General features: G+C 47.7%; 1 protein-coding gene across 11 annotated transcripts in view; it reads right to left on the bottom strand.

Moving 5' to 3' along the window:
* Positions 1-475: 475 nt before the first annotated feature.
* The window catches only part of CPZ (carboxypeptidase Z), a 76,324-nt gene continuing 52,875 nt past the window's right edge, over positions 476-23,924 (bottom strand). For 7 of the 11 annotated variants that reach the window (XM_077300464.1, XM_077300462.1, XM_077300469.1 and 4 more), the window contains 4 exons: positions 16,205-16,340; positions 6,550-6,689; positions 3,209-3,308; positions 476-1,000 (listed from right to left, as the gene is read on the bottom strand). In XM_077300464.1, coding sequence (XP_077156579.1) covers positions 657-1,000; positions 3,209-3,308; positions 6,550-6,689; positions 16,205-16,340 — 720 coding nt within the window. In that variant the 3' untranslated portion in view covers positions 476-656. Of the gene's footprint in view, positions 1,001-1,030; positions 1,628-1,656; positions 1,722-3,208; positions 3,309-6,549; positions 6,690-16,204; positions 16,341-23,924 lie in introns of those variants that run through there. The other 4 variants (XM_077300461.1, XM_077300463.1, XR_013224841.1 and 1 more) reach the window with 4 other exon arrangements.

Genomic DNA, 23,924 nt, shown 5'->3' on the forward strand with positions numbered 1-23,924 from the left:
CCTAGGGAGGAGGTGAGCCAACAACTATCCCCTGTCCCTTTCTTGCCCTGAAAATCTGGCTCCTCACTTGGTTCTTGGGACTTGGAGAACATTCTAGGAGATGGCAGACCACCAAGAAGGCATCCCTTCAAGTTCTAGCAGACGCATCTTGCATCTTGAAGGCCTTTGGACAATGTAAGGCATTGGCTTATATTTGATTTTTTCTTATTTTCTAGCTCTAGCAAAGCTACCTGAAAATCAGCACTGATATTAAGAAATGGTTTTTCAGATGGAGAAACTAATGAAGCAAGTTATACAGAAGTAAATTGGCATAGAGGGAGGCTTTCCCAGGTTTTCCTAAAGGGCGTTTCAGCTCACAGCAATGAACCCGCTTAGACATTTATGAAAACACATTACAGGATCAGGAAGATTTCATAAAATCTGGTGATGAAATGCACTAGCATGAGGAAAGCACAGAACAAGGAAACAATATCTGTATCTTTAAGAAAATGCTGGTTTTAATATGCATCCTTTATGAATGCAAATAAGTACAGAAAAATGAAGGAAACTGAGACGACATCATATTCACAGTGGAATCAGCTTCTATTAACATCCAGGGTATTGCAGGGTATTGCTGGACATGCAACTGACTGAGGGGTCTTTTTCCTTAGAGGAGTCTAGTGATATTTAAGCAGCCACAGAGGTTTATGGTTATCCAAAGAACTGAAGTAAGACCACCACCAGGGTCTTTCTCCATTTTCTCTTGGCTCTGGTTGGACATGCTGAGCATGAGGATCAAAGTGTTCTAAGGGATCAAATTGTTCTCGTGCTCTTCTCAGGAAATCATGGGCCGTTCTGGGGGGTTTCCCATTCAGGGGGCGTAAGACAAAGTCCACCCGTCCAGCCTTGGTCATCTTCTTAGGCAAAGTCACCCTCTTGAGGACTTTGCTATAGCCGCGAGCCTGAGCGCTGACCACATAGGTCCCAGGAGGCAGGAGTCGCCAGTAGTCCCCATCAGCAGCTGAAGGAAACAGAAGAAAAGGGGCTCCACACAGGCCCATCCGCAGGAAGTTGGGCAATCCTAAATTTCAGGAACCCAGGTCCCAAAAATGTCCCATTTCATAGAAACACAGAATAATAGAGTTGGACCTCATGGGTCATCTAGTCCAACCCCCTGCACTATGCAGGACACTCACATCCCAATTGCTCATCTACTGTCACCTGCCCCCCCTTGAGCCTTCACAGAATCAGCCTCTCCGTCAGATGGCCATCCAGCCTCTGTTTAAAAATCTCCAAAGATGGAGAACCCACCACCTCCCGAGGAAGCCTGTTCCACTGAGAAACCACTCTAACTGTCAGGAACTTCATCCGGATGTTTAGATGGAATTTCTTTTGAATTAATTTCATCCCATTCATTCAGGTCTGTCCCTCTCAGGCAAGAGAGAACAACTCTGCTCCATCCTCTATATGGCACCCTTTTAAATACTTGGGGGCTTTATGCACCGGGATCTTTGTAGCAAATTGGTCACTGAATGAAAAATTGCCATTTAAAATAGTGGAATTCGTCGTTATGCATACCTGCCTTTGTAGTGGAATCCAGTTGCGTTTTGTAGCGTTTCCCACAGGCTTCCGGTCTCGGCAGAAATCGCTAGAAAGGAAGCGCTATTGCCGAGCTCGTCCCGCCCCTGGCCGTCAAACAGCCAATGGGCAGCCGTTAGCATGCTCCCAAACAGCCCCTTTCCCTTTAAGAAAGGTTTAAAAAAAAAAAAAACAGACCCATTGCAACGAATCTGTGTTAATTGGTTGCGACCCATCCAGCTGCCTGGTGTGTTTGAGCTGTCGTTTGATCGTTGCCACGCTCCCTCCGAGTGAAAAAAAAAATCCCCCCCCCTCTCACGGGCCCGATTTTCGGCTGAATTAATGTGTAAAAAATAAAGGGAAAATACATCAGCAAACGGGCTTCTCTGTTCTTTGTGCTTAGTGACTGAAGGGGAGGGACTGAAGCCGGGGAAGCCTCTAAACTGAAAGAGGCTTGCTGGTGCGTTTATCCCCGCTCGCTCGGAGAAAAAAAAATGGCGATCGCTTCGCTGGAAGATCAGAGAAGAGAGCCAGGGGGAGGGACTTTGTAGAAACCGCAACAATGTTAACGCACAGGTCTTTTTCGCTAGTGTTGCAGATTGGTTGCAGGAGTGTATCGCTTTCCGGAGGGTGAATCCACTTTGGGGGATTTCCCTGAAAGCGCTACAAGGAAGCGCTTTTTGCAGATTGGTTTCAGGTGTGTGGCAGATTGTCGACGACGTTGTGCAAAACAGCAAATCAGTAGCGTTTTCAATTGGCAACCATTGTGCTATTTTGAAGGCGTGCAAAAAGCCCCTTGAAAATGCTTATCAGATCCCCTCTCAGTCATCTCCTCTCTAGGCTAAACAGACCAAGCTCCCCCAACCTTTCTTCATATGTATTGGTCTCCAAACCCCTCACCATCTTTGCTGCCCTCCTCTGGACATGCTCCAGTTTGCCTACCTCCCTCTTCAACTGGGGTGCCCAAAACTGAACACAGGACTCCAAGTGAGGCCGAACCAGAGCAGAGTAAAGCGGTACCATCACCTCCCGTGATCTGGACACGATACAGATTTGATGCAGCCCCAAATCCGATTGGCCCTCTTAGCCACTGAGTCATGCTGCTGACTCATGTTGAACAATTCTTCAACAATGCTGGCAATTTTTATGTTTTCTGTATTTTTAACTGTTTGAACTTTGTATAGGTTTTAGATGAGGTAAGGTATCTGTTCTGCTATATATTTCTGGTAAGGCCTTGGAGGAGGAATGTGTCTCATGACTTAAGTGCCACTCAGCGCTTAACACCCAGGGTGGCTGTCCCACCCCTGAATGCCTCCTCCTCCAACCAGCTTGCCTGGCAGTCCAGCAGTCAGCCAATCGCCTCCCACACCCCACCCCTGACCACCCCCTCCTCCTTCCACTTCCCTCTGAGGCTCAGAGGCTGTAGATCGCTGCCACATGAGAGCTGCCCCTGCTGGTGAGTTCCCTAACAGCTGCCTGCAGCCTTTCCAGGTCCTGGGGAGGGGGAGGCGGTGCACAGAGTTCTTCCACACACTCCACACACCCAATCTAGCTCCTGCTGTATTTCTGCATGAAATGGGCTTGGTCCCTAGTTTTTACATAAAATAAACTCCCACGTCCAGTATGCACTCTGCTCTTTCAATGCAATTACCTGTAAGAATGTCATGACGAATTCCTTTGACTGAAATACGGGCATTCTTGATTGGGTTTCCAAATTTGTCAGATACCCTTCCTTTTATTCCACTATGGACCTATCAAAAAGGAAAGCAATTTTAGCCACTGATGAAGGCACTGGACGCTCTTGCCTCCGGCCATCTCTTCCATTGCCCACAAGGAGATCTGCCCCTTCCGAGGACCGGGAGGGGACCAGTTCCTCACCTCTGCGTTCCCACGGTCCTCTCTGCTGCTCCTTCCTCCTCCCCACTATCACATTCCTACCATTTCATTTCTCAAAAGGGTTTTTTTTATTTCTAACTATTGTCCTCCATCATCCAGAACCTAACAAATTCTATGATTCTAAGTCCAACCAATACCATAAAACAGTGTCAAAACCACGATTTAATGTTTTTGCCATGTAACCTTTGCCAGTTATCTATGCATGCATCTTTTGTAGCCCTTGATTTGTAGCCTAATCACCTGGCCTTGGATTCTGGCTATTGCCCAGGGCGGGTGTGAATGTGGGAAGCCTGGAGCCTACCCATTCCACCTCTTGCTGTACTGCACCTGGGAACTATTGGCTCTCCCAGGGGCCTTGGGCACTGGCAGAGATGCCAGGAAAATTACTGCCCATTTTGTCCACAAGGAGTTCTTGTGCCCAAACCTTTTGGCCCTGGGAGAGCGGTAGATAAGGGCCAATTTCATTAAAATCTTTAGTCTTAGCAAGCGCCCCATTAATCGCTCAATAAAGGTATTTTCCCCCAAATGAAGCCTGCTCACCGGGAGTACAAAAGTACATCCAGCCACTGCTCACAAACATCTGGCAAATGTCTCTGGGGGAGCGGAGTGTCCAGACGGCTGTCGATCAGGAGATAGAGCTGGGTGACATCCGCCTATTGGTGACACCCCAGCCCATAACTCTGGACCAGCTGGGCCAGGGGGTGCGTATAGATGTTAAATAAAATAGGGGAGAGAACCGCCCCCTGCAGAAACCCACTGGGGAGAGGGGAGGAGTATGATAACTCATCCCCCCACTGACACCCTCTGTGTCCGGTTCCGGAGGAAGAAACACATCCACTGAACGGCTGTCTCACGTATTGTGGTCTGAAAACGTGTGATGGACCACATCAATGTGGCTGACAGATCTAACATCCCCAAGATAGCCGAACCACACCTACCCAGCTGGTGCCATCAGGGCGACCAGCACAACCTCCACCTTGTAGCCAGGGCAGAAGCCCAACTGGTATGGATCGAGTGCCGAAGTCTCCTCCGTGAATGCCAGGGGCTGATTCAACCACCTTTCCCAGGAACGTGAGATGCCAACCCAGGCGGGAGCTGGCTGGGTCCCACAGGTCCAGTGTTGGGGACAAACTACTGCCTCCTTCAGTGCCTCTGGGCAGACAGGGAGAGGTTAACAATATCCCTCAGAGGGCCTCCTATCTGCTGCCTGCTTGTCTTGGGCAGCCAAGGCGGACAGAGATCAAGGGGGCAAGCGGCCGCCCCCAGCAACTTGTCCACTTCAGCTTCCCAGGTCCGCCTGAAGCCATCCAACGTGTCCCCTGGAGATGGCCAAGGGGCCTCCCCTTCCCTTTCTGTATCAATTGTGGCTGGATCTTTAAGATCAATGATGTTTATTTCTGGTTATGAGCTATCGAAACTGCTCTGGAACAGCTGGAATGGAAGCTCAGCTTGTAAAACCCTTCTAGGCCAGAATGATCCTCCTCCCACCCCCTGCCTGTCCCTTAAGACGGGTTGCCACGTTCATCTGCAGCAGCGGAACAAAGCTTGAGTCCGTTGGCTCGCTTAAGCCCGCCCGGGCTAAGGAAGGTCCAGGGCCTCCGGCCCTCCCCCGCATGACCTCTTCCCGGGCACCACGCTGATGGTGCCGCTGGGGATGGTGCTTATAGGTCGGCTCTATGATTTTATCGACATTGTGTGGGGAGCTGCCGTGGGCCAGGTGGCCTGGGGGCAGCAGCCTATAAGAAGAAATGAAACGGAACAGAATAGTAAATTCCGACCTGGGAGGGTCCCACGAACTGAGCTTCCACGCAGGTGGGCCCAGAGGCCTAACAGGATGCTGCGTTCTCAGCTGAGTTCATTTTACCTCAGCGGGGCGGGTGTGATCCAGATTTCCGATTCATACCATACTTACCGGCACTGCTCAGTTCTGTGCAACACAAAGATGGCCAGAAAATAATATTATATCTGCAAAATGAACTCAATTATAATAGGCAGATAAAGAAGGGCCCCTATTTTGCTCATGGTACAAACTTATAAAAGTAATCTGGTCCTTGTCAGGAGGAGGGAAATAGCTGCATCTGCTCTGGCAGGCTGGCCTCTTATCAGCAGCCCCTGCATTAGGGGCTCCTTGACTTCGAGCGTGAGGCACGGGGATGTAATCCAGCCCCATTTGGCTTCACTAAAACAGATCAGCTTTAAAACAAAATTAACCGCATGGGTCTGGATTGCATTTTGTACGGAAGGATTGTATCACCAATAACAAGAGGTTGTCCGGTAAAGAATCACCCATGAATGCGATGCAGAGAAAGTGGCTTGCTCCTCGCCACATGAGGCCACGGTGCCCACTGGGCTCCGTGGGACGAGGCACAGACCTTGGCGAGGGCCTTAGATGCTTCCGCTGGGCCCACTCAGCAGCCGCTGCTTGGTCACGAGGGCAGAGAGGTGGTTGTGGTGGGGCTGTGCAGGGGCAGCATCAAGATCTCCGGACTGCTTATGAGGAACAGCCGACAGCATGGAAGCAAAAGCGTGCCAGAAAAGCGTGCCATATAAACCTGAAGCCAAGACCCCGCGAAACTTTGATTTTGCCTAGTTGGCCAATAGTTTTGGTGTTCTGAATCCAAACAGCACCATATTTGTAGGCACGTGGATACCTTGCCCAGGGCAAACTGCACAGCCTCCCAACCTCTGCTGGTTGCTTCTCCATGGCGAGGAAATACTGTGACAGCCTTGATCTGGGATGCCAACACAAGGAGCCATTGGGGCAGCAGCAGAGATTTGGGCCTTGCTTTCCCAAATCTCCCACCAGGAGCTTCAACAAGAGGGGATACTGCGAGATCAAAAACGACCCCTTTCCAGCACAGCGGGACTTGGGGCAGGGCCCTGGGGTGTGGGGAGGAGCAGGTTTGGGTCTTCCCCACGATGCTGTTTGCCAAATGAAACATGAAATTTTTTTTTGGGGGGGGGGGTTGGAGCACCTCACAACTCTGAAACTCCTGTGAGCTGCCCTGTAGGAGAAAGGCGAGCTGGGTCCCTTGTGCAGAACCAGCCCAGTGAGGGGATGAGGAGGAAGACAGGAGCTCAAGAGAGGCACTCTACCATTTCGATGAACTTCACCAGGGCTTCTTGGTTCTGATGCCAGAGTGAAGGGAGCTCATCTTCCATAGGAAACTTCTCACAACCAAGCTCAATCGTAATTTCAAAGCAGTTTGTGTGAAGGTAATTGAAATCCGCCATCCCTAGAAAGAAGAATTGTGGGGAATCATTAGACAGCTAACACAAAGCTAATAGTAATTAGGAAATTCTGATATAACCTTAAGCACCCATTTGAACCTTAGGTGGTTTGTTTGCGGGCTTGTGTGAAAATGGCACAGAAAGCAGCAGATGTGAGCAGAATGATTCCCGAATCAGCAGTGTGGAATGGGAAAGGTGGGATCAGTAGGGACATGTGGACAATTCAGCAAGGCCATTTTGCTCTGCCAGGACTCCTGAAGCGATGGGACTGCTCCTTTTGAGTGAGGCCAGGCTCCTAGGAAGGAGGCGACGGGGCCTCCTTACACCTGCTCCAGGGGCCTCCAGGCTCCAGCACAATAAATGCCTTCCCCACAAGGAAGGCCAGTGCAGTGTGGCCAGGGGTAGCCCAAGGGACACTGAACTCTTCTCATACAGTTCTGGTAGGAAAGTTGAATCAGCCACTCAGCAGTCCTTCCCACATCCACTCTGGGACTGCTCTGTAGCCAGGGCTGCAGCCATGTTTGGTTGAGAATAGGGCTGCCGGCTCTGGAGATTGAAGGGGAGGGACTTCCATGGGATCCAGTCCACACTCTGAAGCAGCCAGTTTGCAGTCTGGTGATCAGCTGCCATTCTGGGAGATCTCTGTTCTCACCCGGGGGCTGGCAGCCCTCGGCAGGAGCACCTGGGCAGCACAAGGTTGCTTGCATGCACCTGGATGTCACCTCCTGAGTGACACTTAGAGGAAAGCAGGGACAATTTGGAAGGTTGCCAAAAGTCAGAAGCTACTTTATGATTCCCCCTTCAAGGATGGCTATGAGCTATGAGCTATGAGCTATGCCGTGCAGGGCCACCCAAGACGGACAGATCATAGCTGAGAGCTCTGACAAAAGGTGATCCACTGGTGAAGGAAATGGCAAACCACTCCAGCATCTTTGCCATGAAAACCCAATGGACAAGTTCAAAAGACAAAATGATATGATGCCGGAAGATGGGCCCTTCAGGTCGGAAGGTGTCCACTATGCTAATGGGGATGAGCAGACGGCCAGTACGAGTAGCACCAGAATGAATGAAGCGACTGGGCCAAAGCCGAAAGGACGCTCAGTTGTGGAAGTAACTGGTGGCGAAAAGACAGTCCGATGCTGTAAAGATTTTTATTCCATAGGAACCTGGAACGTCAGATCCATGAATCAAGGCAAGCTGGACGTGGTTAAACAAGAAATGACAAGACTGAACATCGACATTTTAGGAATCAGTGAACTAAAATGGACAGGAATGGGTGAATTTAATTCAGATGACCATCAGGTATACTACTGTGGACAAGAATCTCTCAGAAGAAATGGAGTAGCCTTCATAATCAATGAGTAGGAAAAGCAGTCTTGGGATACAATCCCCAAAATGACACAATGATCTCAGTTCGAATCCAAGACAAACCATTCAACATCACAGTGATCCAGGTCTATGCCCCAACCACTGCTGCTGAAGAGGACGAAGTTGACCAGTTCTATGAAGCCCTACAACACCTTCTAGAAGCAATGCCAAAAAATGATGTGCTTATCATCATGGGGGATTGGAATGCTAAAGTAGGAAACCTAAAGATAACCAGGATAACAGGCAAGTTTGGCCTTGGAGTACAAAATGAAGCAGGGCACAGGCTGGTAGAATTTTGTCAAGAGAATACAATGGTCATAGCAAACACTCTTTTCCAACAACCCAAGAGACGACTCTACACATGGACATCACCAGACGGTCAACACAGAAATCAGATGATACCACTCTAATGGCAGAAAGTGAAGAGGAACTAAAGAGCTTGTTGATGCGGGTGAAGGAGGAGAGTGCAAAAGTTGGCTTGAAACTCAACATCAAGAAAACAAAGATCATGGCATCCGGCCCTCTCAATTCCTGGCAAATAGATGGGGAAGAAATGGAGATAGTGACAGATTTTATTTTCCTGGGCTCCAATATCACTGCAGATGGGGACTGCAGCAAAGAAATTAAAAGACGCTTGCTCCTGGGGAGGAAAGCCATGGCAAATCTAGACAGCATCCTAAAAAAGCAGAGACATCAGCCTGCCAACAAAAGTGCGTTTAGTCAAGGCTATGGTCTTCCCTGTTGCAACGTATGGCTGTGAAAGTTGGACCATAAGGAAGGCCGAGCGTCAAAGAATTGAGGCTTTTGAACTCTGGTGCTGGAGATGACTCTTGCGAGTCCCTTGGACTGCAAGGCAAACAAACCGGTCAGTCCTAGAGGAGATCAGCACTGACTGCACTTTAGTAGGCCAGATCCTGAAGATGAAATTCAAATACTTTGGCCACCTCATGAGAAGGAAGGACTCCCTGGAGAAGAGCCTAATGCTGGGAGTGATTGAGGGCAAAAGAAGAAGGGGACAACAGAGAATGAGGTGGCTGGATGGAGTCACTGAAGCAGTAGGTGCAAACTTAAATGGACTCCAGGGAATGGTAGAGGACAAGAAGGCCTGGAGGATCATTGTCCATGGGGTCGTGATGGGTCGGACACGACTTCGCACCTAACAATAACAACTTTATGACACGTAGTTCAGCTCCTTTTGTTTGCAGAAAATAATTCATCCAGGGTAACAGAACTATCAGATCCCAGAAGACTAGCCTGGGTCCATCTCCATCCTATGCCAGGAAGAACGGTTCAGTTAGCGTCCCAAACAGGGATGGACTTTTCCATCCACATTTCCAGAGAGATCTGTCACATTAGTCAAACCCAGATGAGTCCTGTGAGACAGATGTGCCATGACAGAGTGCATCCAGCAAGTGAGAAACTCACTGCCACATACAGATCTCCCATCTTAGAATCATAGAGTTGAAAGGGACCTCCTGGGTCATCTAGTCCAACCCCCTACACTATAGAATCATAGAATCATAGAGTTGGAAGGGGCCATACAGGCCATCTAGTCCAACCCCCTGCTCAACACAGGATCAGCCCTAAGCATCCTAAAGCATCCAAGAAAAGTGTGTATCCAACCTTTGCTTGAAGACTGCCAGTGCAGTCTATGCAGGACACTCACAACCCTATTGCTTATCCACTGTCACCTGTCACCCCCTTGAACCTTCACAGAATCAGCCTCTCCATCAGATGGCTATCTAGCCTCTATTTAAAAATTCCCAAAGATGGAAAATCCACTACCTCCTGAGGAAGCCTGTTCAACTGAGAAACCGCTCTAACTGTCAGGAACTTCTTCTGGATGTTTAGATGGAATTTCTTTTGAATTAATTTCATCCTACTGGTTCTGGTCCATCTCTGGGGCAAGAGAGAACAATTGTGCTCCATCCTCCATATGGCACCCTTTTAAATACTTGGTTATCAGATCCCCTCTCAGTCGTCTCCTCTCTAGGCTAAACAGACCAAGCTCCCCCAACCTTTCTTCATATGTCTTGGTCTCCAAACCCCTCACCATCTTTGTTGCCCTCCTCTGGACACGCTCCAATTTGTCAACATCCCTCTTCAACTGGGGTGCCCAAATCTGAACACAGGACTCCAAGTGAGGCCGAACCAGAGAAGAGGAAAGCGGTACCATCACCTCCCGTGATCTGGACATGATACTCCGTTTGATATAGCCCAAAATCCCCTTTGCCTTTCTAGCCACTACGCCACATTGCTGACTCATGTTCAATGTATGGTCTACTAAGACTCCCAGATCCTTTTCGCACATGCTGCCGCCAAGACAAGTCTCCCCCATCTTATATTGGTGTATTTGGGTTTTCCTACCTAAATGCAGAACTTTACATTTGTCCCTATTTGACAGTGTTGCTCATTTATGGCAGCCTTTCCAGGTGAGGTCCCAGAGAGTGGGGAGAGTCCCACCAGTCTGCAGACCAACACCCTCACTAGGGGTGCCCCTGCTTGAAACTGCCACTACTCCGTTTAAACACCATTGGACCGTTTCAACCAAAAAATGTCCAAAGCAGTGCTGCTTTGGACTCAGACTGGCCAAATACGGTACAAAGCACCAAATGCCATAGATATGTGTGGCCGAATTATAGCCATCCAAATCATGAAGCGATTCGGCCATTAACATCAATGGTGTCATTAAATTCAATGGGAATTTTCCCACTTCCATTTTCTCAGAGGCCTGGGAGGTTGGGGTTTCAGTTAGAGACTCCAAACTTTCAGTGTAGCTTGAAGGCCCTCTTCCCTAAAGAACCCCCAAATTTCAAGAAGATTGGCCCAGAGGATCCAATTCTAGGGCCCCCCAAAGTAGAGGTCCTTTTCCAGCTCCGTTGCATCCTATGGTGGGAATTTAGCCTCTCTAGTCTACTCTCACTCCACTGGATACAAGGAAGGCCAGGTGGGGCAAACACCTTGGGTGCCCCTAGAATTGGACCCCCTGGACCAATGTTCTTAACTTATACATAAACAACATTGTAGAAAGACTCTCTGGTCCACAATTTGTTTCTCCTACACTTGGAGGTCAAAAATTATCCATTTTATACTTTATGCGGATGACGTGGCCCTGATTTCCCTCACAAAGATCGGGATGCAAAGACTATTACAACAACTTGGTGCTTATTGTAAAGAAGACGGTCTTAAAATAAATTACGATAAGACAAAAGTAATGGTCTTTTTAAAAGGGGGCAAAATATTTTCTTGGAGCATATCTGGAAATTCCAATCCAATCAAACTTTATTAGAGTCATTCAGACCAAATTATATGAAGTTGATACATAAGAGACCAAAAGAACATGTTCATTTAATGTAATACAATTTAAAACAGATCATAGAATAGAATTTAAAACTATGCTACTTTGGAGCATCGGATTTTTATGGCGGCGGCACAAAACGTAGCCAGCTGAGTTGTCACCTGGGGGGACTCATCACTTAGCAGCCTCTTTGCTCGATCTACATCATGATGTTCTGGCAACTTTTTAAGGAGTGGTTCAATCAAGTTGCTACGAATGTCTACGTAAGCTAATGTCTCCAAGGAAGTCAGCATGGATTTGTCTGCAACAGGTCCTCGGTCTAAGTGACCATCTACACAAACCTGATTTCCTTTTTTGACCAAGTAACAGGTTTGATGGATCGTGGAAATTCAATTGATGTCGTTTACTTGGATTTTAGTAAAGCTTTTGGATAAAATTGAAAGGGTCCCGAGGAGAGTGACGAGGATGATCTGGGGCCAAGGGACCAAGCCCTATGAAGATAGGTTGAGGGACTTGGGAATGCTCAGCCTGGAGAAAAGGAGGTTGAGAGGGGACATGATAGCCCTCTTTAAGTATTTGAAAGTTTGTCACTTGGAGGAGGGCAGGATGCTGTTTCCGTTGGCTGCAGAGGAGAGGACACGCAGTAAAACTACAAGTACAACGATATAGGCTAGATATCAGGAAAAAAAATTTCACAGCCAGAGTAGTTCAGCAGTGGAATAGGCTGCCTAAGGAGGTGGTGAGCTCCCCCTCACTGGCAGTCTTCAAGCAAAGGTCGGATACACACTTTTCTTGGATGCTTTAGGATGCTTAGGGCTGATCCTGCGTTGAGCAGGGGGTTGGACTAGATGGCCTGTATAGCCCCTTCCAACTCTATGATTCTGTGATTCTCTGATAAGCAGGGCAGTGGAACAATATATGCTTTCTTGAATCAATTTTGCCGCTCCCACAAAAGCATTGTCTCAGTCTAAGGGGAATGTTCTTATAGTGACCATCTACAAGAGCTGAAGGCAGGACGGAGCATCTTGCAAGGGTAAATGCCCATCTTTGCTTACTTATTACCACCCGAGACAGATAAGTGGCAGGGGCCAGAACATATCTTGCTGGGGCCAAAAAAGTTGGAACTTTATTCAGGTCCAGTTGACATCTATTGTCTTGAATCCGCTGCTTAACTAATGATGCAGCTTGAACATGAGCTAATTTGGATAATAAGTGTATGGAGAAGCCCAGACTTTGGATTTCTCTGTGGACAGCTTTAGTCCAAGATGATTGGGAGTTGTCATTCAAGGTTAAAGAAACTATACCCTGTGGGTTATATATGAATTTCAGCCACATTCCTATTACTGACAGGCAGATTTTGTCTTGGACCATTAACATTCCTGTTTCCAGACGCACTATGGAGTTGGTTACACAGCATGGACGTTGGAGGAGAGCCCAAAGGAATTTAGACTGGACCCTTTCAAGCTTGATCGTATCTGATCGGAACACCCAAAAATGCACCATAGGTGAGTTAGAAATTCTGTTAGCCAGTGCAATTCATTCAAATATCTGAGTATCAAATGTAATGAGAACCTGAATTGGATACTTAATCTGGACATCATTAGAACCTCTGCAACAAGCTTAGTGGGCACTATTTTGAAGTTTTATTATACAAAAGGAGGCTTCCTCATTGATCCAGTCCTCAAAATATACAAGTGCAAGGTAATCCCCCACCTATTGTATGGAGTAGAGATTTGGGGATGGAAGGAAAACATCATACCTAGGCTAGAAACTGTTCAAAATACATTCTTAAGGCAAATTCTAGCCCTTCCTAGGGGAACTCCTGCTGTTTTGATGAGGGCAGAAACGGGTCTACCTTCTCTTAGTGCCCGAGTACATTCTAAAATTGTGGGAAAATCTCAGGTTAGCCAACTCAAACAAATTTAGTCATCAGTCCTTTATTATAATGTTATCTAAGGATCCAGTGCGCTATAGCCTTCGCGCATGCTACTCCATCCCCGATGACCTCCTAAATCCATTAGTTAATAAATCTCACCTTAGAGACAGGATCTTCAAAAGTGATGCCCAGTTAGAGCGCAAATTTTGAAAATTAAGTCAGCAACATGGTACAAGCAGTTTAAATATGACCACCGTAGATCCTCTTATCTAATTAAGATTACTAACCATAATCTCAGAGCAGTTTTTACATAACTTCGATTTGAAACGATGCCCACAGAGGGATTGCCTGGCCGTTTTGGCTGCACGCCAAAAAAACAGTGTTGTTGTATTTGTGGTGCACAAGCCCTGGAGAATTTACCCCATTACATATTTGACTGCTTACTTTACGCTCAACCCAGGGACAAATTCCTCAGTGAGATCTAACAGGGTTCTAACCTTCCCTCTGTTGCTGAAAAGACAATCTATCTTCTCTCTGACCGTGCTGATGATGTGACATAGAAAACCGCTCCGTTTGCTTTGGCTGCGAGGAAAACAAGGGCCAACACTGTTAAGGGAGGCTCTTAACACTCTTGCACTTCTGTAGTCATGGATGCTGCTTCAGTTCTTTGGTCTTACATTTTATATTTTTATACAGTTCCTTTTATTCTATTTTACTGTTTATAAATTTGTACTTTATATTTTGTAAAAGCCCATGGCTATATATAAATAAAGTTTATCTATCAAGGATCTTTCAGCCTCCCCTCCCTCACAGGGTGTCTGTTGTGAGGAAAGGGAAGGGAAGGCTATTGGAAGCTGCTTTGAGACTCTTTCGAGTAGAGAAAAGCATATAGGAACCATCTCTTCTTCTTCTTCTAGTTAAATGAAACCAAATCTTCCAGGCCAGATGAATTGCATCCAAGGGTACTAAAAGAACTTGCAGATGTAATTTCTGAGCCTCTGTCCATTATTGTTGGCAATTCTTGGACAACAGGTGAAGTGCCAGAAGGTTGGAGGCAAGCAAATGTTGCCCCCATCTTCAGGAAGGGGAAAGAGGAGGATCCAGGTAACTATCAACCCGTCAGCTTGAAAGCTATAGCTGGCAAAATTTTAGAACAAATCATCAGTCAGTCCTTGAGCAGCTAGAGCAGATGGCTGTAAATACTAAGAGTCAGCATGGCTTTCTCAAGAACAACTCATGACAGACTAATCTTATCTGCTGCCCCCCCCCACCTTGCCAATAGCAGGCATCCCCTCCTCTCTTCTCTCTGCTATGTTGTTTGGGGGACCTCCAGGTGCCCTCTGGAGGCTCCCATCCCTTGACTCATAGTGGTGCTGCGAGATTTTCCCGAACACACCTTGTCAGGCATCTCCTCTTCTCTAGGGGAACACAGGTGAGCTCCATGTGGACTGGGCTGTGATTTCAGTGGGTCTCCTGGAGGGAGGCACCCTAGCATTGCTAGGGTAGCCAGGCACAGCCCTTCCCTGCAGCTCTGGCATGCATCCTTTTTCTCCATGAAAGATGATGGGAATTGCTCTCTGTGTGAAGATGATCTGCAATTCCTGTTTATTCCCATCATCTCCTTTCTAGAAGGTAGCATCTGCCTGCTAGACCTAAGTGAGTGTCTCCCCTCCCTGCTTTGGCAATTTTCAGGTTTACATCCTCTCAGTGGTCTGGGAGATAAAGATTTGAGCTAGTGACTCCAAACTTTCAGTGTAGCTTCAGGGACCTCTTCTCTGAAGACCCCCCCAAGTTTCAAGAAGATTGGACCAAGTATCACCATTGGAATTAATGGCCCATTATGTCCTATGGTGAAGATCTCATCACAGGATGTAATAGAGGTAGGGTGGGGTGCCCCTAGAATTGGACACCATTGTTCAATCTTGGGGAGGGGGGGAGTCAGAGAAGAGAAGAGCTACCCTGAAAGTTTAGGGCCTCTAACTCAAACCCTAACCCCCCCCCCTCCTCCCAGGCCACGGAGATGACAGAAACCTGAACATTCCCATTAAAGTCAACAGTGTCATTGACTTTAATGGCCAAATTGCTTTGGAGACATCCAAATCGATTCGTCCAAAGCTGGATCCAATCAGCTAATTTAGACAGCCATTTAACAGTCCAAACTGGGTTCCTCCGACCCCAAAACAGGCCAATTTTTTTTGCGGGTGCACATGCCTAGCTGTGAAGGTATTTTTACTAGCAATTGTTGTGGTCTAAAAACAAACTCACATTCTCTGAATGAAATATGCCATGTCACAAATTAGAGGCCTGTTTTTATTTGTTTGTTGAGTCAGGTGCAACTTATGCCCCAGGTGGTGTGATGCTCCTCTCCGGCCCACCCCTTGTGCTGGTGAGCTGGACCATTTTGAAGAAGAGGAAGAAGAGTTGGTTCTTAGATGCCCCTTTTCTCTACCCGAAGGAGGCTCAAAGCGGCTTCCAGTCGCCTTCCCTTTCCTCTCCCCACAGCAGACACCCTGTGAGGGAGGGGAGGGGAGGATGGGAGAGCCCTGAGATTACTGAAGAAGAAAAGGAGTTAGTTCTCATATGCCGCTTTTCCCTACCCGAAGGAGGCTCAAAGCGGCTTCCAGTCGCCTTCCCTTTCCTCTCCCCACAGCAGACCCCCTGTGAGGTGGGTGAGGCTGAGAGAGCCCTGGGATTACTGCTCAGAACAGCTTTATCAGTGCTGTGGCGAGCCCAAGGTCTCCCAGCTGGCTGCATGTGGGGGAGCGGGGAATCAAACCCGGCTCGCCAGATGAGAAGTCCGCACTCCTAACCACAACACAGAAGCATCTTTTTCCTGTAAACAGTGCACAGTTGCAACAGCTTCAGCAGCTTCAGAAGAAGTCACCCTGAGTGAAAATCCAAAGTAAGTAAATAAAATACTGCCTTAGATCACACACTGCAACCTACTTACGAGACTCACAATTACTTAAGAGAGTTACCTCCAGGAAAGCTGTACCACTCAGCACCATTAATGATGCCTCCTCGTTTCACAAAATTTCCACCACAACGCATTTCTGATTTGTCTGAGATGACAGGGTGAGCCTCTGCATAGGCTTTGGACAGCAGCTTGAACATCTAAAAAAGATGTGGTAGAAACTCATCAACAGATCTCTCAGGGAGGGTGGGAGGGAGGGAGGGAGGCCTCAGACTATGGCCTGAGAAGTTTGTGGGCCCATGAACAGTCTCCCAGCTAGTCCCCCTGCACACTGGCTGGACTTTCTACTTGAAAGCACTCAAAAACAACCGAGTGTCACGCTGGTCTCACCTGATCGCCCTGACTGGGAGCCATCGAAGCACAAATTCCTGAGGATGGGCCTTTCTGACAATGTGCAACCAAATGCAATAGGGGCCATTCCCAGGGCACAGCTCTCCCAACCCCCAACCCAAATTCTTCCACTTAAAAAATTTAAGTCATGCCAAAGCTGTTCTGTCTGCTAGTACAAAAAAGAATATGAAAAGCAAAGTGAGTTGTCCTCCAGAAACCCTTGGAGGTCAGCCATCAAGTGAATAACAATAACAATAATAATAATTTGAAATCCAACCCTTCCCTAGTCAGCTCAGGGCAGATAACATAAGAATTTGAAAACAGTCAGATAGAAATACAGTGTAGAATAAAACAATCAATCAAATTCAGTTTAAATTATTAAAACTGTATTAGAAGCCACTGTCTCACCATAAATAAAAATCTCGGGGCGGGGGGAGGGCCTTAGGCAGTGTTTGGTCAGATTTGGGGGGGGGGGGGGTGGATAGGACCCCAGTAGGGAGACCAGCATCCTGTGGGTGGTAATTTCTCAGCTTCCACCATAGGCCTGGCAGAAGTCCCATTTTGCAGGCCCCCCATAACTGTTTGAAATCCCAGAGGGCCCCGATTATAGTTGCCAGCCTCCAGCTGGGGCCTGGGAATCCCCTGGGATTAAAGCCCATCCCCAGATTACATAGATCAGGTTCCTGGGAAAAAATGGATGCATTGGAGGGGAGACTCTTTGGCCTTGTACCCCCACTGAGGTCCCTGTCCCCCCAGGCTCCATTCCCAAAAAACCAGGAGGTTCCCAATCAGAATCTGGCAACCGTAGCCCTGATCTCCCCAGGCTCCTGACAGTGGTTGAAGAAGTAAGGGGGCTTGGTCAAGAGATGGGAGTTGCCCTGCCTTGCCCCTGACATGTCAGCCCAGCCAAAGGACTTCCACCTTAGCTGTACTTAATTTCAGCTGAGTCTGCCTGAGCCATCCACCATGGCCTGCAGACATTTGCCAGGGAGTCACGGGTGTATACAGATTGCCAAAGGTCAACAGAATTAGCTGGGTGTCATCGCTGTACTGGTGGAAAACCAGACCGAAACCCCGAACCAGCTGGGCAAGGGGGCACATAGGGATGTTAAAGGACCCCACAAAGCAGGGCCTGGCATTGGGAGATTCTTTCCTTTAGCGCCACCCTCAGTCACCAGTCCTGAAGGAAAGACTGCAGCCATTTTGAGGCTGTGCCTTGAATTCCCCTGTGGGATCCCCGACCACTGAGCTCTCCCACCAAGCATCCAGTTGAGTCCGGGTGGGGAAGCATCAGTCGGATCCCTCTGCTGGATCCCCCTCTGTGGGGGCGTGGAAGGCGTGGGCCAGGAAGGGATGGGGGGGGGGGGCTGGAGGTTGTGCAATTTTAATTCTATTTATCCAACTGATGTAAACCGCCTCAAACTAGCTAGACGGGAGAAATGAATGAAATTAATACATTAAAAATGTTCAAGAGTGGCCCCATGAACAGCCTTGAGGCTACGAAGGACGAGACCACAGCCACCAGGCCCTCAGTGGACCTCTCCGACCTGGCTGCAGCAGAGGTGTGAGAATGGCCCCTCCAGTGGCCTGACAAGGGCCCCAGCCATTTGGGCCCAGCCATTCCAGGAGCCTATCTAGGGCCCCCACAGTTCTGGAAGGCCTGCAAAACTGAGCGGTCCTCCCGGGCCTATGGCTGAGATGCCGGCCTCCCCACCACAGACCCCTCCAAGCTCTGATCAATCCCCACAGGGAGACAATAACAGGAGGCTTTTTTACAGGATCTATTGTTTTATTATTTTACTAGCATTAAAGCCCGTTGTAAGGGTAAATACAATGGGCACTAGCCTGGTGGGAGGTTGGAGCGCCCGCTATGGACGTGTGGATGTATGCGACTTGTGGGAAGAAAGGCAGAAAGAGGGATTAGATACAAAGAAAGGAGGACAGACGGAGAAATATGAAGGAGAGGGAGAGAAAGAGAGAATGACAAAGAAAGAGGGAGAGAGGGAGGGAGGGAGGGAAAGAGATAAAAAATAGAGAGAAAAAGGGAGAGAGAGAGAAAGAAAAAGAGTGAAAGAAATTGAGAGATAAAGAAAGGAAGAGAGAGAAAAAGGGAGAGAGTTAGAAAGAGAGAGAAAGGAAAGTGAGAGAGGAGAGAGGGGAAAAGTAACAGAGAGAGGGAAGGAAAAAGAGAGGGAGGAAGAGAGAAAGAAGGGGAGAGAAAAAGGAAGAGGCAAACAGAGACAGAGAGGTGGAAAGAAACAGAGAGAGTGAGAAAGATTTGAGAGAGAGAGAGAGAGAGAGAACAAGGAAGAGAGAAAAAGAGAAGGAAGCTCGTTCCGGGAAGGGGCCATTGCGTCTATGGCAAGGCTCGGCAGGGCTTTTTTTGATGGAGGAGGATAGGCACTCCTGGCCCCCTCCCCTTGGCCCAAAAAGGCACAGCGAGGCTTGTGGAGGGCACGTCAGGGCTTGGCGGGGCAGGCAAACTGCTCAACCCATCCTGTCCTCTACCCTTCCCCGGAGTCCATTTAAAATTGCACCGACTGCTTCAGTGACTCCATCCAGCCACCTCATTCTCTGTTGTCCCCTTCTTCTTTTGCCCTCGATTGCTCCCAGCATTAGGCTCTTCCCCAGGGAGTCCTTCCTTCTCATGAGGTGGCCAAAGTATCTGAGCTTCACCTTCAGGATCTGGCCTTCTAAGGAGCAGTCAGGGCTGATCTCCTCTAGGACTGACCGGTTTGTTCGCCTTGCAGTCCAAGGGACTCGCAAGAGTCTTCTCCAGCACCAGAGTTCAAAAGCCTCAATTCTTTGACGCTCGGCCTTCCTTATGGTCCAACTTTCGCAGCCATACATTGCAACTGGGAAGACCATAGCCTTGACTAGACGCACTTTTGTTGGCAGGGTGATGTCTCTGCTTTTTAGGATGCTGTCCAGATTTGCCATTGCTTTCCTCCCCAGGAGCAAGCGTCTTTTAATTTCTTTGTTGCAGTCCCCATCTGCAGTGATCTTGGAGCCCAGGAAAATAAAATCTGTCACTATCTCCATTCCTTCCCCATCGATTTGCCAGGAATTGAGAGGGTCGGATGCCATGATCTTTGTTTTCTTGATGTTGAGTTTCAAGCCAACTTTTGCACTCTCCTCCTTCACCCGCATCAACAGGCTCTTTAGCTTCACTTTCTGCCATTAGAGTGGTATCATCTGCATATCTGAGGTTGTTGATATTTCTCCCTGCAATCTTGATCCCAATTTGTGACTCCTCTAATCCCGCCTTTCTCATGATGTGCTCCGCATACAAGTTAAATAGGCAAGGCGACAGTATACAGCCTTGCCGAACTCCTTTCTCAATCTTGAACCAATCAGTGATTCCATGTTCAGTTCTCACTGTTGCTTCTTGTCCTGCATATAAGTTTCTCAGGAGACAGATAAGATGCTCTGGTATTCCCATCTCTTTAAGAACCTGCCACAATTTGTTGTGCTCCACACAATCAAAGGCTTTAGCATAGTCAGTGAAGCAGAAGTAGATGTTCTTCTGGAACTCCCTAGCTTTCTCCATGATCCAGCGTATGTTAGCAATTTGATCTCTAGTTCCTCTGCCTCTTCGAAATCCTGCCTGTACAATTATCATTGTATAACCACTAATTTCATATCTGTATTTATACTTCCCAAGATTTGTCCCTTGATAAAGCCAACAGGTGAAACGCGTTGGGACTTATATGAAGGATTGAAACTGAAATTGAGGAGAGATGACTTTTCCTTAATTTATTATTGCCATTGTTGTCCCAGTGCATCTGTACTGTTTCACGTCTCTAGAAGATGGCAGCTCGGCATGCTGTTAGCTGCCCAATGTTAACTGATGCTGTTAACTGACAGGGATGGGGAGTTATAAAATAAAATGTTTATTATTTAATTATTTTATCTTCTCATGATGTGATCAAAGTACATGTACCTGTCATCCAGATCATTGATAAAAATGTTGAAAAGTATTGGACCCAGTATCAAGCCCCATGGCACCCCACTGCTCACCTCCCTCCACTCTGATGAAACACCCCTGGCCACCACTCCTTGGGTGTGGTTTTCTACCCGGTTCCCTATCCACCTAATCCAGTCTACCTTGTATATATACCTTGTAATATATAAATGCCAGGATTCAAATCTACGGATTGCTACCCATTTGTGATGGTCCATGTGGGAACGAATGACATGTCCCTGAATACCATCGCTCCTATTAAAACAGACTATCAAGATCTGGGGAGGAAGCTCAAGCAAATGGGGGCACAAGTGGTATTCTCTTCAATCTTGCCTGTCAAGGGTAGAGGAATGCGTCGGGAGAGGAAGATAATGGAGGTGAATCAGTGGCTGCGTAGTTGGTGCCGGCAGGAGATATTTGGTTTCTGGGACCATGGGATAGGCTTTCTTGAGGAAGGCCTACTAGCACCTGATGGACTGCACTTATCGAAGCTGGAGAAGAATGTGTTTGGCAGGAATCTGGGGAGATTCATCAGGAGAGCTTTAAACTGAAGCCACAAGGGGAAGGAGACGATCAACGTAGGGAATGTAAGGAAGGAGAACGATTGGGGGCAGCCCAACCGGCAAGGCCAGCTCATAGGGAACCAAAAGTAAAAGGATTCAGATGTCTTTATACTAACGCCCGAAGCATGGGCAATAAAAAGGAAGAACTGGAACTTCTCATGCTGATGGAAAGGTATGATCTAGTAGGCATCACAGAAACTTGGTGGAATGATTCTCATGACTGGAATGTAATGGTGGATGGATATGGACTGTTCAGAAAAAACAGAATAGATCGAAGAGGTGGAGGAGTGGCACTGTATGTGAGGAAAGGGCTTACCTGTCAGGAAATTCTAGTGAAGGAGAGCAAATCTACACTGGAAAGCATCTGGGTGAAAATAAGCGAGGGGAAAACAAACAGTGTGGTGGTTGGTGTCTGCTACCAACCGCCTGACCAACGAGAGGATGTGAATGCTGCACTTTGTGAGCAGCTTGAGAAAATATCCAAGTGGCAGGACCTTGTCATCATGGGTGACTTCAATTTCCCAGATGTGTGCTGGGAAACAAACTCTGCAAAGCGTCCTCAGTCATGCAACTTTCTGACCTGCCTGGCTGACAATTTCATTTATCAAATGGTACATGAACCCACAAGAGGTTCAGCCATACTGGACTTAATACTGACCAAGAGGCAAGAGTTGGTGGATGGGGTGAAGGAGGTGGGGACCCTAGGGGGAAGTGACCATGTCCTCATAGAATTCCTTTTGAGATGGGGAGCCAAGGAAGCTTGTCGCCAGACGCGGATGCTGGATTTCCGTAGGGCAAACTTTAATAAACTCAGAGACATGATGAGTGTCATACCATGGACGAGAATGCTGGAAGGGAAGGGAGCATGTGAAGGGTGGGCGCTACTCAAACAAGAGCTATTGCAAGCTCAATCAATGACTATCCCAGAAAGACGAAAACACTGCAGGAGCTCTAAGAAGCCTATTTGGATGAACAGAGAACTTCAAGAGGAACTAAGAAAGAAAAGGAAAATGTTCAGGATATGGAGGGAAGGACAGAGCTCTAAAGAAGAGTATCTACAGGTTACTAGGCACTGTAGATCAATCATCAGAAAGGCCAAAGCTGAGAGTGAGCTAAGATTGGCCAGGGAAGCCCATTGTAACAAGAAAAGATTTTTCAGTTATATGAGGAGCAAACGTAAAGTCAAGGAGGCAATAGGCCCACTGTTGGGTGCGGATGGACAAACTCTAACGGAACATGCAGAGAAAGCAAAAAGGCTTAGTGCCTATTTTACATCTGTGTTTTCCCACAGGTCAAAGGTTTTAGACACATCTAGAGATGGCAGTAGCCAAAGGATAGTGTCTGGGTGGCAGGTTAACATGGATAGAAGCATGCCTACTGGATGGGGGATATGCTTCTAGGTAACACTGTGTGTGAACGAGACCTTGGGGTACTTGTGGATTGTAAACTAAACATGAGCAGGCAGTGTGATGCAGCGGTAAAAAAGGCAAATGCCATTTTGGGCTGTATCAACAGGGGCATCACATCAAAATCACAAGATGTGATAGTCCCATTGTATACGGCACTGGTCAGACCACACCTGGAGTACTGTGTGCAGTTCTGGAAGCCTCACTTCAAGAAGGATGTAGATAAAATTGAAAGGGTACAGAGGAGAGCGACGAAGATGATCTGGGGCCAAGGGACCAAGCCCTATGAAGATAGGTTGAGGGACTTGGGAATGTTCAGCCTGGAGAAAGGGAGGTTGAGAGGGGACATGATAGCCCTCTTTAAGTATTTGAAAGGTTGTCACTTGGAGGAGGGCAGGATGCTGTTTCTGTTGGCTGCAGAGGAGAGGACACGCAGTAATGGGTTTAAACTTCAAGTACAACGATATATCAGGAAAAACATTTTCACAGTCAGAGTAGTTCAGCAGTGGAATAGGCTGCCTAAGGAGGTGGTGAGCTCCCCCTCACTGGCAGTCTTCAAGCAAAGGTTGGATACACACTTTTCTTGGATGCTTTAGGATGCTTAGGGCTGATCTTGCGTTGAGCAGGGGGTTGGACTACATGGCCTGTATGGCCCCTTCCAACTCTATGATTCTATGATTCTATGATTTAAGCAGCCACCCAAGGATCCAGGTATATTTCTCTTTTATTCCTCAATTGAAAGATAGGAAAATGCACAACACAATTTTTCAGTTATGTGAGGAGCAAACGTAAAGTAAAGGAGGCAATAGGCCCACTGTTGGGTGCAGATGGACAAACTCTAACGGAAGATGCAGAGAAAGCAGAAAGGCTTAGTGCCTATTTTACATCTGTTTTTTCCCACAGGTCAAAGTGTTTAGGCACATCTAGAGATGGCAGTAGCCAAAGGACAGTGTCTGGGTGGCAGGTCGACATGGACAATAAGGTTGTTGAGAGGCATTTAGCTGCACTGGATGAGTTCAAATCCCCTGGGCCTGATGAAATGCACCAGAGAGTACTCAAAGAACTTTCCAGAGAACTTGCACAGCCCTTGTCCATCATCTTCGGGACCTCTTTAAGGACTGGAGAGGTCCCGGAGGACTGGAAGAGAGCAAACGTTATTCCGATCTTCAAAAAAGGGAGGAAGGATGACCCGGGAAACTACAGACCAGTGAGTCTGACCTATGTTGAGGGGAAGATAATGGAGCAGATATTAAAGGGAGCGATCTGCAAACATCTGGAGGACAATTTGGTGATCCAAGGAAGTCAGCATGGATTTGACTCCAACGGGTCCTGTCAGATCAACCTGGTTTCCTTTTTTGACCAAGTAACAGGTTTGCTGGATCGTGGAAATTCGGTTGATGTCGTGTACTTGGATTTTCCCACTTCAAGGATCGCTGCCTTGTTGTGGCAAGGGGGCTTGTG

Source organism: Paroedura picta, chromosome 10 (assembly GCF_049243985.1).
Source record: "Paroedura picta isolate Pp20150507F chromosome 10, Ppicta_v3.0, whole genome shotgun sequence".
Classification (NCBI taxonomy): Eukaryota; Metazoa; Chordata; class Lepidosauria; order Squamata; family Gekkonidae; genus Paroedura; species Paroedura picta.